Source organism: Danaus plexippus (genome assembly GCF_018135715.1).
Source record: "Danaus plexippus chromosome 18 unlocalized genomic scaffold, MEX_DaPlex mxdp_35, whole genome shotgun sequence".
Taxonomy (NCBI): Eukaryota; Metazoa; Arthropoda; class Insecta; order Lepidoptera; family Nymphalidae; genus Danaus; species Danaus plexippus.
The window spans coordinates 779,290-796,633 of record NW_026869854.1 but is presented as its reverse complement, the minus strand read 5'-3'; the positions used below and the strand labels follow the sequence as shown (position 1 = coordinate 796,633).

General features: G+C 33.7%; 5 protein-coding genes across 5 annotated transcripts; 1 reads left to right on the top strand and 4 right to left on the bottom strand.

The window, feature by feature from the left end:
* Positions 1–44: 44 nt before the first annotated feature.
* On the bottom strand, positions 45–440 carry LOC116772889 (cystatin 10-like). The gene has a single exon (XM_032665193.2). The coding sequence runs from the start codon at positions 438–440 to the stop codon at positions 45–47; it is 396 nt and encodes a 131-aa protein (XP_032521084.1).
* A 2,041-nt stretch (positions 441–2,481) lies between these two features.
* LOC116772890 (uncharacterized) lies at positions 2,482–4,356 on the bottom strand. Its single transcript, XM_032665194.2, has 2 exons — positions 4,241–4,356; positions 2,482–2,829 (listed from the first exon to the last, which is right to left on the bottom strand). The coding sequence occupies exons 1-2, from the start codon at positions 4,301–4,303 to the stop codon at positions 2,542–2,544; spliced, it is 351 nt and encodes a 116-aa protein (XP_032521085.2). The 5' UTR covers positions 4,304–4,356; the 3' UTR covers positions 2,482–2,541.
* Positions 4,357–6,534: 2,178 nt separating this feature from the next.
* On the bottom strand, positions 6,535–7,474 carry LOC116772887 (uncharacterized). Its single transcript, XM_032665190.2, has 2 exons — positions 7,323–7,474; positions 6,535–6,940 (listed from the first exon to the last, which is right to left on the bottom strand). Exons 1-2 carry the CDS (start codon positions 7,425–7,427, stop codon positions 6,587–6,589), a joined length of 459 nt encoding a protein of 152 aa, XP_032521081.2. The 5' UTR covers positions 7,428–7,474; the 3' UTR covers positions 6,535–6,586.
* A 1,390-nt stretch (positions 7,475–8,864) lies between these two features.
* LOC116772886 (cystatin cpi-1-like) lies at positions 8,865–9,693 on the top strand. The gene is made up of 2 exons (XM_032665189.2): positions 8,865–8,978; positions 9,215–9,693. The coding sequence occupies exons 1-2, from the start codon at positions 8,916–8,918 to the stop codon at positions 9,611–9,613; spliced, it is 462 nt and encodes a 153-aa protein (XP_032521080.2). The 5' UTR covers positions 8,865–8,915; the 3' UTR covers positions 9,614–9,693.
* A 3,582-nt stretch (positions 9,694–13,275) lies between these two features.
* On the bottom strand, positions 13,276–14,518 carry LOC116772885 (uncharacterized). Its single transcript, XM_032665188.2, has 2 exons — positions 14,408–14,518; positions 13,276–14,003 (listed from the first exon to the last, which is right to left on the bottom strand). The coding sequence occupies exons 1-2, from the start codon at positions 14,468–14,470 to the stop codon at positions 13,590–13,592; spliced, it is 477 nt and encodes a 158-aa protein (XP_032521079.1). The 5' UTR covers positions 14,471–14,518; the 3' UTR covers positions 13,276–13,589.
* Between the last annotated feature and the right edge of the window lie 2,826 nt (positions 14,519–17,344).

Genomic DNA, 17,344 nt, shown 5'->3' with positions numbered 1-17,344 from the left:
TTATTTGCCTCAACCCATTACAACCTCAACCATCCGTATAGAAGTTATTGAAAATCGCAGAAGACTTCAGTAACTTCGGTGTAGTCGCTCCAAGGTTGGGAGAATACTTTGGACTGGCAAGGGTAGCTGTCGCTTTTGTCCACCACAGAGCAGTCAGAGTCTGAAGGCTCGCCGTTCTCGTCCAAATCGCAGTCCGTAGCAGACACCAAAAACTTCAATATGTAGTTAGTTCCAGCCACGACCTGTTCCGAAGCCTGCGTGACCCGTATCACCTGGTAATCTTGGTCGGCACAGCTGTCCTTCAGGTATTGTCTCAGCGAAAGCTGGGCTAGTTTGTAATGTTCGTCATTGGGCTTCACTTTACTTATCCCCCCAGTCTTCGCCAGTTCAACGACGCAAACGTTGACAGCGACTGTCAAAAGTACCAAACGTAGCCACATGGTGAGTTGAAAGTGAGATCGCCGCACGAACAGAGCAATTTAAAGGTCCGTTTGACGTCACGTCGCCTTGGAAGACAAAAGCCGGTGTTATTTCAAGGATTATTTTTGCATGTGATTGTAAATATAACATTTGTTCAGATGTTTCTTTTTTTTATTGAAAAGCCCATTAAAACACGTGTCAGTTTTGTTCTCTGTACAGCGTAGTAAAAATACATACAGTCAATACATCTGTATTTTCTTTGTGTAGAGATGGACATTTTGTGTGTATATTTGATTAATAAATTTAGTCTGTTGTCGCATTCCACGCCAACTACTCGCATGTTACGCATAGCATCCGGTAAAGTCATGTTGTACTAACAAGTCTTTTCTTTTATTACAATTATTATGGACCTTATTGGATAATTATTATTCATGCTACGAAAATGTTATTAATAATTTTTGATTTTTTTGTTTTTTATATAAAACTTTGTACCATAGGTGGGTGTGCATGTGACTTTAATATATTTTATATGAGCAATAATGCAATTTAAAATATGTAATTTTAATTGAAGTAATGTAATGTAATTATAATTGAAGAATTTTGGTTGAAGTTACTGCTGACAGTTTCAAAATTACATGCACCCGTAGTATATGGACTATGAAGTCTTAGAAATCAAAACAATATGACGATACAAAACTGAAGAGTATAGATTGATTGGATTCGAATCAGAGGTACGAAGTTATTCAACAGAAAACTCGGACATCTGCCATAGTTTGACGGATTAGCAACTTGAGAAGGCTGTGGTTAGGCCACGTATGCCGTAGAATTGACAGCCGTTATGACAGACAGGTCCTCAGGTGGAGTCTGCGAATCAATATGCTCAGTCCAAGTTAGTGGCGACAAACGTGGAACGCGTCGAATGTAGTGTGACGATGCAAACTTGGACAAATCATGAAGTTTGGAAAGCCCTGTAGGTATTTTCTTTGTTTCGACTTAACCCTGGCTGCAAGCCCCATTGGCTTTGTCAGCGTCACTGGGGAGGGTCGGTTGTCCAATGGGGCCAACCCGTAAAATTAAAATGAAACTAATATTTACGGATTATAACGCGTTTATTTATTATTTTTAAAACTACATACTCCCTACGTTTCGGTTACTTTGCAGCAACTGTGATCACAGACGAGATGAGAATGTCTGTGTTCATTTAAATGAATACTCGCGAAAGTCTTATGTGAACCCGTAAAATACCTGAAGGGTTTCGCTCGACCCTAAAGTGCCTCTAAGAGGCTGAACCTCTTCTTGGAACGTCGTTGAAGGGGGTGGCATCAAGGGCCATCCCCTGCGTGACTGCATGACGTCCTCCGAAGCCAAGAGGCCGGAGCGATGTATGTATATGAAACGAGACCTCGTTTTGGAACGGACGTAATTTTGTCATCAGGGTCTAAAAGGATGACTTTGGGATGCCTGATACTCTATATTGATGGTTTTAGGGTCGCGGAGTAAACAGTCGTTGCTAGCGTAGGAAGTTAGTTGCTAGCGTAGTAGTAGGAAGTAGGACTATAGGTGGGAAAAAACTATAAATCGAGCTCAGCACTTTTTTCCGTAACAATTTATTGGACACTACACGGTAGAGAAATAATAATAACAAAAAAAGAAACAGTTCCTGAGATATACAAAAGAGGGTCTGGGTTAGGTAATCTCATTCTCTTCCAATCAATCTCAGTTCGGATAGTCAATACATGGACTATTGTGGTGGCGGTATTAAAATAAACATAAGTATATATAGCGCTTAAGTATATGTATGCTTATCGCCAGTGTACACGGTCACACGACGTACGCAGCGTTTCTAGCTCATCACTCACAAATACCCTAGTATTAACTTAGGTCATCAAATGAGCAAGTTGAATCATTTCGTATGTAGAGTGCCGATGCAAAACTTGTTATAATCGTGTTGGTCGTCAGGCTTTGTGGAAATAAAATTATATCCCAATTTTTACTAAGTCATACCATCCTTATAACATTAGGATGGGATTTATAACACAGGATTTAATAACAAAACAATGATTTAATTTATTATATTTTTATTTCTCAATAAATTTCGTTTCCCAATATGTACATGAATGGCTAACGAGTTAAAGGCAGTTGACAGTCCACTTCAATTTCCTTCCGAGTCGAATAGAGGGGTTGGAATATTTTGGCATTACAAATCAATAAGTAATTTCCGTCACGCGATTGTGCGACGAAATTTAATCTGGTAATCAATCCTTGCACAAGTTGTTCAGTTGCTCTTGTTACTACAGCAACCAGCAGTTTTTCTTGACCAATCTGTTTGTCCAACGCTTCTTGAGCCCATGCATAATATTTCGGATCGTTAGGATCCATCTCGACCTCACCCCCAATGACGTGTGCCGTCTGAATTAGATTTTTTTTACAATTTATGGAATAGAAATTGATATAAAATCTTATAATTACTAAATAAACAGTGCGACTGTCCGTTACTTCATTCAAGTAAAATAAAGAGGAAAAAAGTATTAACACAACGCCAGAAATCTTATTAATGAAAGAGGGAATAAAAAAATATGAAAACTTCACCTATATTTTCAATACATTTGTGATGGGGGAAAAATAATACATAAAAATCTTGTTCTTTTCATTCCTATATCCGGAATCCACGTCTCACGAGAATCAAACATCGGTACAAAGTAACTAAAGTTTTATAAGTGTATCTACACTAGTGTCATTTTTCCCTAATACAATATTAAATATGTTGTTGATAAGGTTGAATTTTCCCATTTCTTTAAGTTTCATTTTTTTTTTGTATTTGTAGCATTGGCCGTAATTAAAACTAAATTAACAAGACTATTCCAAATATAAATTTCACAAAGCGAAAATTCCTTAATCATTTTAATGTAAAACCGGCAATCCGAATATTATTATAATGTATATTTATTTAATGTTTAATACGCAGACTATTTATTTACTATTTAACATAGCAAGAGAATATTATATTTCTGTTTCGGAGTTTATTAGGCGTATAATACATGTAATTTATTGACACAACTGTAATTCTTTAAATTTTTTGTTATACGTGGTACGTATTCAGATGTACACAAGTATATGTTATTTAGAGACAAATAAATACTTAAGTGTTTGTTGTATCTCTAGTATACTTACGACATACTTTATTTTAATGATTTATAATCAAGAGCTCTAATACGTCTAGAACATGCGTAGAGGTTATATGGGAGTATAATCATTTTTAAATAGCTTAAAAAAGGAATCTGCTGAGATAATTAGTATGAAATTTTGAATTTAATATATGAATGTAACAAAATTTTGAACCAATGAAGAGATTTGGTCTTTATTTTGTTCTTTTCTATGGATATGTATTGCATTTAATATTAGATACACTTAAGCCCTTTAGAAGTTTCCTCACACATAACGGACAAGAAATCACGTATATTCATTTATTCAGCTATGTATGCAAAATAAGAAATTATCATTAAAAAAATTAAAAAGAATAATGATAAAAAATCGTTTTTTCTTTTAATCACGCTCATGCGGTTTTGGTAGTAGAAAGTGAAAAAGCGTTTAAGGGGCAAGGCGTAATAACCAGTATATTAAAAAATATATATTTTAAATCTATACGTGAAAAAAGATATTATATATATTTTTCATTGCCGGTTGTCATAACATAAATCATATTTTAATCAAACCAACATACTACGGAGACTAGTCGTACTAATATTTCGAATAATATAACTATTATTTAGTCCATGTTATTGTATGTATATTATTATTTAAATTATATAAAAAATCTTACCACTGGCGAGTAAAACAATGCGTTGAAGATGAATATACCATAGACAAAATATACTAACTCCATGTTGAAAAATAAGGACGTTGTGACGTCGCAAAGAGTTTCTATGTGAAGACATGGCAACAAATAACTTTTATATATAAAACAGCGTTTGTGAGTGATTAGCGGAGAAACAAGTTTCATATACAGAAGGTAGCAAATATGTTTAAGATTTCATAATAACGAATGATTTAAAATTCTATTAGAAAATACATAATGCAGAATTCATCCACGCGAGCAGGATTCTAACAAACGAACCTGAAATTCAGTGTGTTTACTACAATTGCTTTACTAATTAAGCTACAAGTCGAGCTCAATTTCAGCTTATTCCAGAACAGATGCAAGCTAAGTGCAATGCACGAAGGAATTATTAGTCTTTTTTTACTATATTCATTTTGATGTTTATTAACATTGAATCATAAATGTTGCCAGCTAATAAACTCGAAAAATCGGAAATTAAATCAAGTATTTTGTAATTAAAAGCACTCTATCTGGAATTGTATATAATGAAAAACAATACCATTAATGGTGAATAAAGAGCAAACATACATTTTTTTTTTGTATTTATAAATAAAGACTGTGATATAATTGAGAGAGCAGCAAAGGATCGGAGGAGAAGAGCAGAAGGTAGAGCTCTGTGGCGTGTAATGGGAGACGTCTATGTCCAGTAGTGGACAGATTACGACTGGTGGTGACAATGTAAGATAAGGCAGAACCAAGATTTACCAGCGATGTACTCATTAAACATTTCCATTTATTATTTTAAATATAAATAAAAAATCATCGTTATGAACACCATATAATACTAAACGTATCAAGTAATTAGTAATTAAGTAATATATATCGTTAAAAAAAACTAATCAATTTTATACGGAAAAACATAATTTTTATTATATATATATTGTTATTACATGTCAAAGTAATTTGTCCTTAAATTTATGAAAAATTATAACAGAACATATTTGTACGTAATCCCAGCGCGATGATGCGTGATAGCCCGTGTGATACATTAAATAAATGATTATAAATGTATCATCATTTATTCCGGTCAATGATAGTCGCGTGAAGGTGAGAATCAATATTTAAAAATGCTCCTCTTATAACCATACACGATTACGATGAAATCACTCGTAAATACTTACGGTATTCCAATCTTAAATTGTTCGTGTTATTAATTATTTACCGTGACCAATATGCATTTGATTGACGTTAAGCTTAACGATGATTTAACTGTACTCGGGAGCGTTTTTATTAGTGAACGATTTAATAAAACTTTATTTATTATATTTAAAATAAGCGAAGATGTAATGAATAAGCTCTTAGTAATTTGTTACGAGTATGAAACTATTAGGACACGCTTAATACAAATAAGGCCCATAGTTAACTGTATCAATGACTTTGATATATTTTGTTACTTATCTTTTGATAACCTCTAAACTGCTGCCTCTTGTAAGATGCAACGAGGTCAAAAATTCATTATTCTAGACTCAAACATGTGCACTGATAATTAATTATCATACGTTCTCTCATTCTCCTTTTAATTTCAGAATTCCATCCTCTTAATGGTGGTGAAGAGCTAAATAAGTAATAATTTTTAAACATGTCTACAGCGTTATGTTGTCACAATCGTTGAAGCACGTAGCTCAACTTATATACAAAAATGTTGAGTGTAACTTTAAAATTATACTAAGAGTATGTACTAAAAGTGAACTGTTTTATAATATCGAACAAACACTTTATCGTTCACTGACCTCGGTAAATTCGTGAATACTATCATTAAGACTTTAAGGAAAGTTACTACCGCATCTAATATTTTTTTAATCTCAAAATGTCGTTCGCAATTATTAATAGAATGTCACATTTCCGCGTATTAAAACACGACAAACTCTTATCATTGATTGATCTATCTATCTATCTAAGATAATTTAGATTTTAGAAGTTTACAATGGCAGATTCATTCATAGAAAACATAATAATATTGGACGCAGTAAAATATTATATAAGTTGTTTATGAAATGTTACAACTACAGTAGGATGATACATGTATAATAAATGTGTGGGAACATCATTCTTAATTTTTTTATAATAATTGACGTTCTGATCTTTAGCGGAAACTTCCTAAATACGATTCTATCGTTTCTTCTTCATCTTCCACGACACTGGCTGAATATACTGTCCACCTCTTTGCACGGATGAAGGCCATATTAAAAACAAACAACCAAATACGATTCTATTTATCTAAGGATTTGATCAATAAATAAGAAATCTTTTTGCGAATATTGTATGTTTAATTACCAAATAATGTTAAAGTCACGCACACCAGACTTCAATTGTCTTGGAGTTCATCCAGGGTCTATCCCATACCTCGGAATTGCATTCTATTACGTTATTATTGTCTATGACGTCACATTTATCTGAAGTGGGCACCACTCCGTCCTCGGCGCATGGGCCTGCGACAAATTCGATAGTCGTCAATGTACCCTCAACAACTTGCTCCGTTACTTTATTAACTTTGAAAACGCGATAGTTTTCAGTTAAACAGGCGTCCTGCATGTACTTGGATAAGGATTCCTCTGCTAAATTCATATATTGCCCATCATTTGGATTACATTCTGTCACACCTCCAACAACTTCGCGTTTTGTTCTCGAATTCTCCAGAGTAATCTAGAAATAGAGTATATCTTTTAATGCCCATATTTACAAATAGTCAATGGTATAAATAATATTTTACACGAACATTTCTTAAAGGTCTTTTTAATGACTTCCAAGTTATATGACATGCGATAGATGAGATTTTCAGCAATAATCTAAGTACCACGAGAAAACATTTACAATGCTTCGGATTAACTTAAGAAGGGGCACAAACGAAAAAGTTTTTAATATGACCTCCAATTTTTTTTTATTTTGGACAACTCATACGTATAACTAGTTTAATTTTTTGCTTTTTCATATACACATACTATTAATTATACCAAACAAAAATTTACCCTATTTACGTGGAATTACGATTCCCTTTAGATTACCGCTGTAAACAATAAACAATTACCTCATTTGACTTAAGTGATCTCGAATGAACGTTTTCTTTCACTAATCTCAGTTCACAAACGTTCACAATAAGGAAGATTGAAAAAACGACACTGAACGCATTCATGGCGACTAGATTTAATACTGTCAAGATGAATACACAACGCTCTTATAGTAAAGATAAATGAGATCAGCAACACTTGAAAGATATCAAGTTGAAAAGGAAATCTAATGATGTCATAGATATTTATAAAACTATAAAATAATATAAAATTTTTGAGAATACAATTTACACATTACTGAGCTTTGCGTGAAAAGAAATCTACCTTATTTTTTATGTATATTGATTTGTTAAAAAAACCTATCACAGGTATTTCAGCATATTTCACTTTAAAATTATATGAATTTAATACAACACTGGCTGTGTCTGCTTCTTTAAAGGCGGAATAATATTTTATATTGTTTATGAAAATACGTATAGATTTACAGGATCAAATTTTAACCGAATTAAAAGAAAAAGGAGTTTCTAACTCGTGTTTTACTTGGCATCGAACTCAAAATTATAAAATATTAACTTTTTAGATCAAAATATTCATCCCATTTTTGTGAGTAAACACGAGAAAAAACGTGCATTTTTAATGATGATAATGATGATAAAAAATAAGATGAAAAAATGATAATAATACCAACTAATAGAAGTAAATATTTTACGTCTTCACTATCTATTTTCAATGAATCAGAGACAAAAACTGTCATTTTATATTTGTAGATTTTATTAAATAATAAATATGATCCAAAAAATTCTTCATGTATAAGATTTTTAAGTATTTTTCTGTAGGCAATACATATAAAGATTTTAAAACGTCAATCGTCTAGTACTTAGCACACAAAATATGACTTTTATTGCCAACTTTATTGAAATATAAGGAAAGTTCCATCCTTGAAGTCATTATTCGGATTTAAAAAAACGCCGATGCCGTGATACAATGTGATAATTTTATACTCTGTAATTAAATTAAAATATTTTTTTAGGATTAGAACTGCAATAAGATTTGTCGATTTTAAATAGAAACTAGAAAATTATAAAACAGAGCATTATTTTTAACTTTCTTTCCAATTACTGGTACACCTGGTGCTGGATATTTAAAAAAAAACGAGTTGCTAGTTAGTCTTTAACAAATGTACACAATGATGAAAAAAAATTAAAAACCCCGACGAAAATCACAATTGTTCATTTTTAACTAATATTGAAATTATGCAGGAAGTTGAAGAGAAAGTAACAAACGATGCAAAACTAAAGCTAATAAGTCCTAACTATGACTTTATTTTTATTCATTTAAGTTTATAAAAAATTATTATTTTATAAGTGCCGCTTTGACAGTCAGACAGTGAATAAATAACAAGGGGTTCCACTTTTGAATTTCATTTACGTAAATAAAAAAAAAATAAACGATTTAATCATCTGTGTAATAATCCAATCTCAGTTTGCTTGTTAAATCATTAGATTTAATTGATACAAAAATTAATTTGTTTCACAGTAGTATAAGTATGTTAATAATCGAGAAACTTATTGTTTTCTTATCTTGAGATCGTCGCAAGCATTGATTTGGTCGCCATGATTTCGGCTAACTGTTATTGTGGACTCCTTATATTCATGGCTATCGCCTGTTCGGCAGGGGTAAGTAAATATATTAATAAAAAATTAGAACAAAAATTTTAACTATTACTATGAAAATGTTTATATAAAATAGTGATAGTTATGTAAAGAAGAATCAAATAAGAAAAGAATGCAATTTCCTTAGTATTATTCCATATAAAAATTTCTTAACTTCCATTCTTCTTAATAACCGTAATGGATTGGATTACATTAAATGTATGGTTTCATTCTTTATGTATGTATGCTCGCTGATTTAGATGGCGTACAGAAATATAAGGTTTTCGAGAACAGATGACGACAAGGACCACGCGCTCGGACGGCCTGTTGAAAAGGATCCCACGAACAGTATTTATTTCATGATGGCGGAAGATGCACTAAAACAATACGAAGATGAAACACGCAAGAAAAGTCATCACGTTGTTCTGAAAGTGAATAAAGTGACTGAGCAGGTGGTAGAAGGGACTTCGACCAGAATTGACTTCCTCGCGTCATCTACACTGTGTCCTAATGATTCAAGCGAAAAAACTCCATTGGTCTGTCAGGTCAGCAATATAAAAAATATATTGAAATGTCATTCAGAAACATGGAGTCGGCCATGGCTGAACCAAAATCAGATTAAAATTGACTGTGAAACACTTTTACAATCAGAAAATTAAATGTAACTAAACTATGAAATAAGAATTACAAATACAGATATACAAATTTCATCAAATATATATAATATCTATACATTAAATTTGTTTAATTTTTAACCTCCATTGCATGATTGGATATCACTTGTAAACTATCGTGAGAATGAAACATGTCTTATCATGAGTTATGTCCAGAATAAATCTGGACTCATCAATTTGTTTTAAACTGTATCGATATCTGGCGGTTTTATTGTACTTATTAAATAGTATAAGCAGAATAGTACTAAGCATTACATATGCAAATATAAAGCCGTCAGATTTTCCAATTTTTCAGGTAACAACACTTCAATTACTAATAATAATAATTATGATTGAAGTTGTGCCCCGTTCTGGCCTGAATTATTAATACAAAGTGCTATAAGGAATACACACGCATTCTTTAGGACAGAATTAAAATTACAAATGAACGATTTCAAAGTTAAATTCGTTCCAAGAAGTACATAAATCCAGTACCGGAACTAGGGAAGATCTCCTTACAATTAATTATTAGTCTCTCAACAATAGACGCAAAAGCATTTCTAATACTGATGTACAAAGAGTTCCTAAATTTAATTTTAATGAAGATATTTTTACTAAACCATGGTGTGAAATTCATGGCTTTGACACAAACAAGTTAAGATTATAATTTATATATAGGAATGTATAAATCACTGACACTATATAATCGCGGCTATCTTAAGTCATATTAAGTCATCGAAATAATTAATTATATATAAAAAATACTTTTTTAAACGACACTTGATTTCGCACCAGACTATTGCTTTTGATTTGCTACGGTTAAACAAATAGCGCACATAGCTATAAAGTTGTCCTTTACGTGAAAGGTATGTATGGGTCAGGTTAAGAGTAAAATTGAATCTTGCCAAGGCTTCCTGGCTTCAGAAAATAAATAACGTGACTGCTCTGACTATACCCTCATCACCCATGAGTTATACCCATAGCTTAGTATAAAATATTTATACGATGAAGTTAGTGCTAATGTATTAAACAAACAAACAAATGAAACTTGTAAGTTAGACATGAATCAAACTTCGTATTATGACGAAATTATGTTTAGTCAAATTATATTGTCCCTCTATATACCAACGATATACAAGTCTCTCATTACTTACGTTACTATGGGGTTTTCCAATAGGGACGCTTGAACTTTGACAGCTGATTGCGGCCATGTTGTTTGAGTGACAGCTGTCAAATGCAGTGTGTTATATTCATTCCGTCCTCCCAAACTACCATGGCAGGTTACAGTGTCGAGCAGCACGTGCAAATCATAAAATTGTTTTATGAAAATGGGTCTTCAGTTCGAGCAACGTTCCGCGCACTTCGCCCGTTTTACGGTCGCGATGATCGTCCTGCCGAGTCGACTATCCGTCGATTGGTGGACAAATTCGAGTCAACCGGGTCAGTTAACAATCAGCCGGTTTCCGTGCGTCAACGTAACGCGAGATCTGCCGAGAATATCGCCGCTGTGCGCGACAGTGTCCTCGAAAACCCGCGGCAGTCAATTCCGCGTCGCGCACAGGAACTCGGCCTTTCGCAGACGACAACTTGGCGAATTTTGCGTTGTGACTTGAGCCTGCACCCGTACAAGATCCAGCTGACCCAAGAGCTCAAGGTTAATGACCATAGACAGCGCCGTGTGTTCGCTGACTGGGCATTAGAGCAGTTGGAAGTTGACGCCGATTTTGGCAAAAAAATCATCTTCAGCGACGAGGCGCATTTTTGGATGAATGGCTATGTCAACAAGCAAAATTGCCGTATTTGGGACGAGACCAATCCACACGAGATTCACCAAGTGGCAATGCACCCGCAGAAAGTGACTGTTTGGTGCGGATTTTGGGCCGGAGGCGTGATTGGTCCGTATTTTTTCGAAAACGATAATGGTGTGGCCGTCACCGTCAATGGTGAGCGATACCGGTCGATGATAACCAACTTCTTTTGGCCTGAAATCGAGAATATGGATCTGGACAACATGTGGTTTCAACAGGACGGCGCTACGTGCCACACAGCACACGCTACGATGGAAGTTCTGCACGAGCAATTTCTGGACATGGTCATCTCGCGCGGAGGCGACGTGAACTGGCCACCGAGATCGTGCGATTTGACCCCGCTGGACTTTTTCTTGTGGGGTTTTCTTAAGTCGCAGGTCTATGCCAACAAGCCGCAAACCACCGATGCCCTCAAAGTCAACATACGCCACGCCATCGATCAAATACAGCCCGATTTGTGCGCCAGAGTCATCGAAAATTGGACCTTTCGTGTGCGCGCCACCAACCGAAGCCGTGGCGGTCATTTGAATGATGTCATATTCCATACATAATGGGGTCGATAGACCTTCCAAATAAAAAAAAAATTTCGCAAATATCTTTCCTACATGTATTTTTTTTTTGCATTTCAAAGATCAAGCGCCCTTAATGGAAAACCCTATATTTGCTTTTCCCTGTCAGTTTTATTTCATCTTGTTAATAGTAATTCTTGTCTATAGTTGTAGTAATAAGATTTTTAAATAAATTTAGCTACACGAAAAAAAAATGTGTCATATACTATAACAAAGAAGGTTTATAGCAAAGAGTTTTTATAAATAAATCCTGAAAATATTTTTGTATTCCGAAAATATTTCTAAATGTTATTAAAAAGAGTAAAAACTAACTATATTGATAATAGATTATATATAAAATTCTATATGTATGACTAAATTATTTAAGTAAATCAATAATTTTGTCACCCTTTCAATATTTTTTTAGGAAAGTTATATTCTTAGGACCCGTTATTCCCGCTCTCCATTCACTAGTGATTACTCGACAAGTGATAAAAATATATTACAATATTCCTCAATCTATAAAAAGATCTGACGTCTCGATACAATTCCTAGAGCACAACTGATAATAGGAGGCTATTTGACTTTTATGTTATTTAAAAAGAAATCCAATATCATTAAGTTTATTAATGTGGTCCTGGTCTCAAATCACGATATTATCGTCAAGAATGAAAGTTGACCACAATTTTCTGAAATTAGAGCGTTTAACATAAAAAAAACAACGAATGATTTCGTTTTATGCATAAGTTAATAGTTTTTTATAAACTTTTGGTTTTCTGGAAAAATCCTAAAGTGAAGTTAAAGAAAGTGCTGACAAAAGTTTTTTTAATTTTATTTTGTAGATCGAATTAAAATATTAAATTTACCTATACTACCTTCTTATTATATACGTAACAATCAATCAATATGTTTTAGAATAAATCAAAATTTCAAATAATTGTAAGCTAATGATGATGTACATTTTTACGAGGTTAAAAGTAATATTTAAAAAGAGTCCTGAATAAAATGTTTAAGAATAGCAACTGACTAAAGCTTGTCCTCAAACGATCATACATATCTAATCAACAATAAGTCAATGAAATTTAATCTTTAGAACACCCATAGACATGTCCATTAGCAAAACCAATAATAGCCTTTTGAATAATTTCAAGAAATTATGAATGGACTTACATAAGTAAGGAAATAGGAGAAGGGAGTAATCCCCCCTATAACACGGTACTCTTATAACGCGTTTTCATATAACGCGATTTCATGTCCCTCGTATAACACGTGTTTTCCCCCATATAACACGGGGATTCCCAAATGTTCTTGGTTTGATTTTAATAAAACGCATATATTTCGTTCATAACATAGTTTTTCCTTAATATTCGATTTAAACCCTCTTTAACAAGAAAAGTTAAACGTGAATCATTTGTATATAACGCGTTATACGAGGTCATACGAGCGCGTTTTACGAGAATTTTCGTACAACGCGTTTTCCTATAACGCGGAACAAATATACCGTGTAATAGGGGGGATTACTGTATAATCTAGTACTTATGTTAGGGAAAACTTAAAAACAATGACTTAAGTCAGTCTCTCTTGCAAATATAATACAAATTTTTTTCATTTATTTTATATCACGCTTTATTCATTTGTTGATTTATAGCGGAATTTTTTTTGGGTACAGACACATTTGATCTCCTTCAGATTCTCCCACGGCTTACTATATATTTCTGAATGGCAGTGCAATATATTTGAAATACTCTGGAATTGACAGAAATGATCAGATCCTGAGTCAGCAGCACAATTTAAAGGTGCGGCATCGAAGTCCATTTTAGTAATCGTTCCGGAAACCAACTGTTCAGTCACTTCATTTACTTTCAACACGTTGTACCGAGTGTCGTCTCCCGAGTTTTCTTCGTATTTTCGAAGAGATTCTTCCGCCAACATGTAGTAAGTGGTTTTTGTTGGATCCTTTTTGACAGGCTCTCCAGTTCCCAGAGGTTTGTCATCGTCATCGTTTGATCTCTGAATTGTTATGATACCTCTGAAGCCTGCCTATATCAATAAAAACTGTTATAACGCCACAATTTTACGGTACATACATGCATCATTTAATTGATATATTGTTGTCAGAAATTAGTAAAATATGAAGATATGGAGAAGTACTAAATTGTTGAATTAAGAAAATGATTTCTTTTGTTATTTGTTCTCTTTTTATAGTTTATAACATATCTTATATGAATAAGTAGTATATAAAGGATAGTTTTACCTCCTACGCATTAACGCCTAAAAACAATATAATTAGTGATAAAAAGAGAAACATATCACTGATCAATGTGTCTCATATATCGAATAATAAATCCTTTTTTCCTACATCTTATAGAAATAGATATTTTTATAATGATTTTTAATACTTTTTTTCTGTTTTTTTTTTTTTTATAAATATATTATTTACTTACCACTGTCGTTGAGGCAATAGCCATGAATATCAGAAGTCCAAAATAACAGTTAGACCAAATCATGGCGATCAAAACAAAGCCAATCTGTGTCGATAACAAATCATTGACGTTTTTATACGTAGTACGGTGGTAGTACCAGTAGTGCGAAATAAATTAATTTCTGTACTCGTAATTAAATGTAATGAGTTAACAAGAAAAAGAAATTAACCTTTTACACAGGTGATTAAATTTAAAGCTGTTTAATGTTTACGTAAATCTAAATAGAAAAAATTAAATCTTATATTTTGTTACGAACTCGTCTATCTGTTCGTTTGTTAAAACGGCTTCATTGGAAGAGAATCAATTATTTATCAATTTAAACGAATCATTCTGATGCAGTTTATTAACTTTAGTGAAACGTAATAATGGTCTGCAGGACAGAAACGAGTTTGAGGGTTTTGAATAAGAAACTTTGCCGACGCGAATGATGATAACATTCAGAACCACAATCCCAAACTTATCAGAATATTGGGCTCTAAATAAAAAGGCAAGCCTTGCGTCACATCAGCAAGCCAAACCTTTGACATGCTTCAAATATTGATTGCCATTGTGCAGCCATTGACCAGAACTATGAGTACACAGCGTTTGTGAAGTCACTAAAAACAAGGCACCTGTGAAGGATGACTGCTTTTAAAGCCGTGGGTTGTGCTTTTATGTTTCCGGAAATTCTTTTCGACGTTTGGAATTAAGCTACTATTTCCTGACTCGAGTAGGTGAATTAATCATTCTATGTATTTCATCGCAATATCATGTCATAATCACCGACTTGAGTCAGGACGCGATAGCTTAATTGGTAAAGCAACTGGCACCCGACATTCCTAAGGTTACAGTTTCGAATCTTGTTTGTTAGCTTATTTTTTTTGTTCAAGGACTTGGTATGAAGAAACACTGTCTGGGTTGACCTACGAATTGCAGACGACATCGTCATAATGGCTGAAATGTTGCAGGAGCTGCTGTAGACGCCCGATCAGCTGAATTTTTTTTATGAGGGTAAAATTTAGTTTTCTAAAAAATATAAATTGCGAGTAATGACTGAAAACTATGCTAGTATAGTCTCACAATTCAATACATTCTGGTAAGTGTTTTTTATTCTACGTCATCCGCAAAGAAGCGTATGGCCTGTACGGTACCAGGTGTATCACATGCCCTTTGGAACTCTTCAAATATCCGTGTACTGTTCTTTTGAAGAATCCTTGGGAAAGCCTCAGCAACTGATTTATTGAATTGCTGTACCATTGGCAAAATGAACTCCTCCTAAAATATTATCACGGAAGATCATTGACGGTCAGACAGTTTGCCAAAATGAGAAGATGGACTCACTGCCGATGACGACTTAATACCGATGTAAGACTTTCATAGAAATTAACTACATATTATATTTTTGCTTGTAAACATTTAAATAACACTGTGTTTTTTTGTATTACTTTAATATTATTGTAGAGGGAAACACGTGGTTGTGGCATACTGACGCGGATTAAGTGTCGTCGTCAGTGTATCATTTCAGACTCTTCTTTTTTGAATGTGAGGCTTCACACTCGGTTTTAACTCTAGGCCAAGATTAAATAGTCTTTTTGCATCTCAATGACTGCTGAAAAAAGCCAATGTGAGGTTCTACTAGGTACATGTACATGTCCTACATTCAAACTAGTGAATCTAATATAATCTACCTACTCTCCTCCGCGAGAGATTTGATGGCTTGCTTATTAATATATGTACCACCTTTTTTTTTTAAATATGTAGTAAAAAGTTTGAACTTATTGAATATATTTTTGATTTTTTTTATCCGGCAATACAAAAGAATATCTATTACTTTATTATTAAACTAAATAGATTGTCTTGTGTTTATATATTTATTTTCAAGATGTTGGTATAATATTAAGTAAAAAAATAATAATTTTAAATTTAGTATCAATTACTAAGACTGTTTTAATAGAGTATCTGATAATTATGTACATTCAACTGTTATGTTCCTTACTTCTAACCAGAGCTGATCCAATATTTCTGAATGACAGGTCAATACATTCGGTATTTTATTTAATCGGCAGATAGAAAGATTTTCACTAGATCCAAAGTGACATAATGGTGGTGAAGCAAGGAAATCTAGTCTAGTAATCATTCCGCTGACGGTTTGTTCACTCGCTCTTTCCACTCGTAGTACGATACGACGGTTCGACTTGGGTTCTTCTGTATATTTTTTACACGAATTAGGCCTTGTTGGATTCCTCACAAGAATTCAACCCAAGAACCCTTGAGCCATTTAAAAGAACACATAGCCCAAAAAGCTTGGAGTAAAAGAGCTGCTGGATCGACATTAATCAAAAATAACTCAAAATAACTGCAAGGGATTTGGCTTTCAAATAAAAAAAACTCATTACTTTGGGATTTAACTAAACTGGGGATTTTTTCTACCAGACCATCTTTGAGCTAGATAGAGCTGAACTCCGATATCTACGCTAGTCAGGCACATCAAGACGACCCCAAAGAGATTTTTTGAAACCGCAATTTTGTATCAAATCCGTCGGCTACTGCCTGTCCCCCAACTCTTCGTTTGGCAATAGACGTCCTAAAGACATGCTCTAAGACCTTGATGACGAATTGATAACAGACCATAAATACAAGAAAGCCACCGACGAAGAAACTCACAGACGAAGACGAATTCCCGCAACATACACATCTCAGCGACATTGTACTAGAAGGCTGGCAAGTCTTCAAATACCCTGATTGCCACTCTCTTCTCTACGACATCTTAATTTTAGGCTCTACCTCTAAGAGGCACTTTTGGGGTCTGCTACATCACATTCGGACAACTCACCAATCCCCATGACTTTTGTCATATCGAATTCTTAACAAATTCTCATATTAAGTTATGTATATTATAATAATTATTCCAAAAAGAGA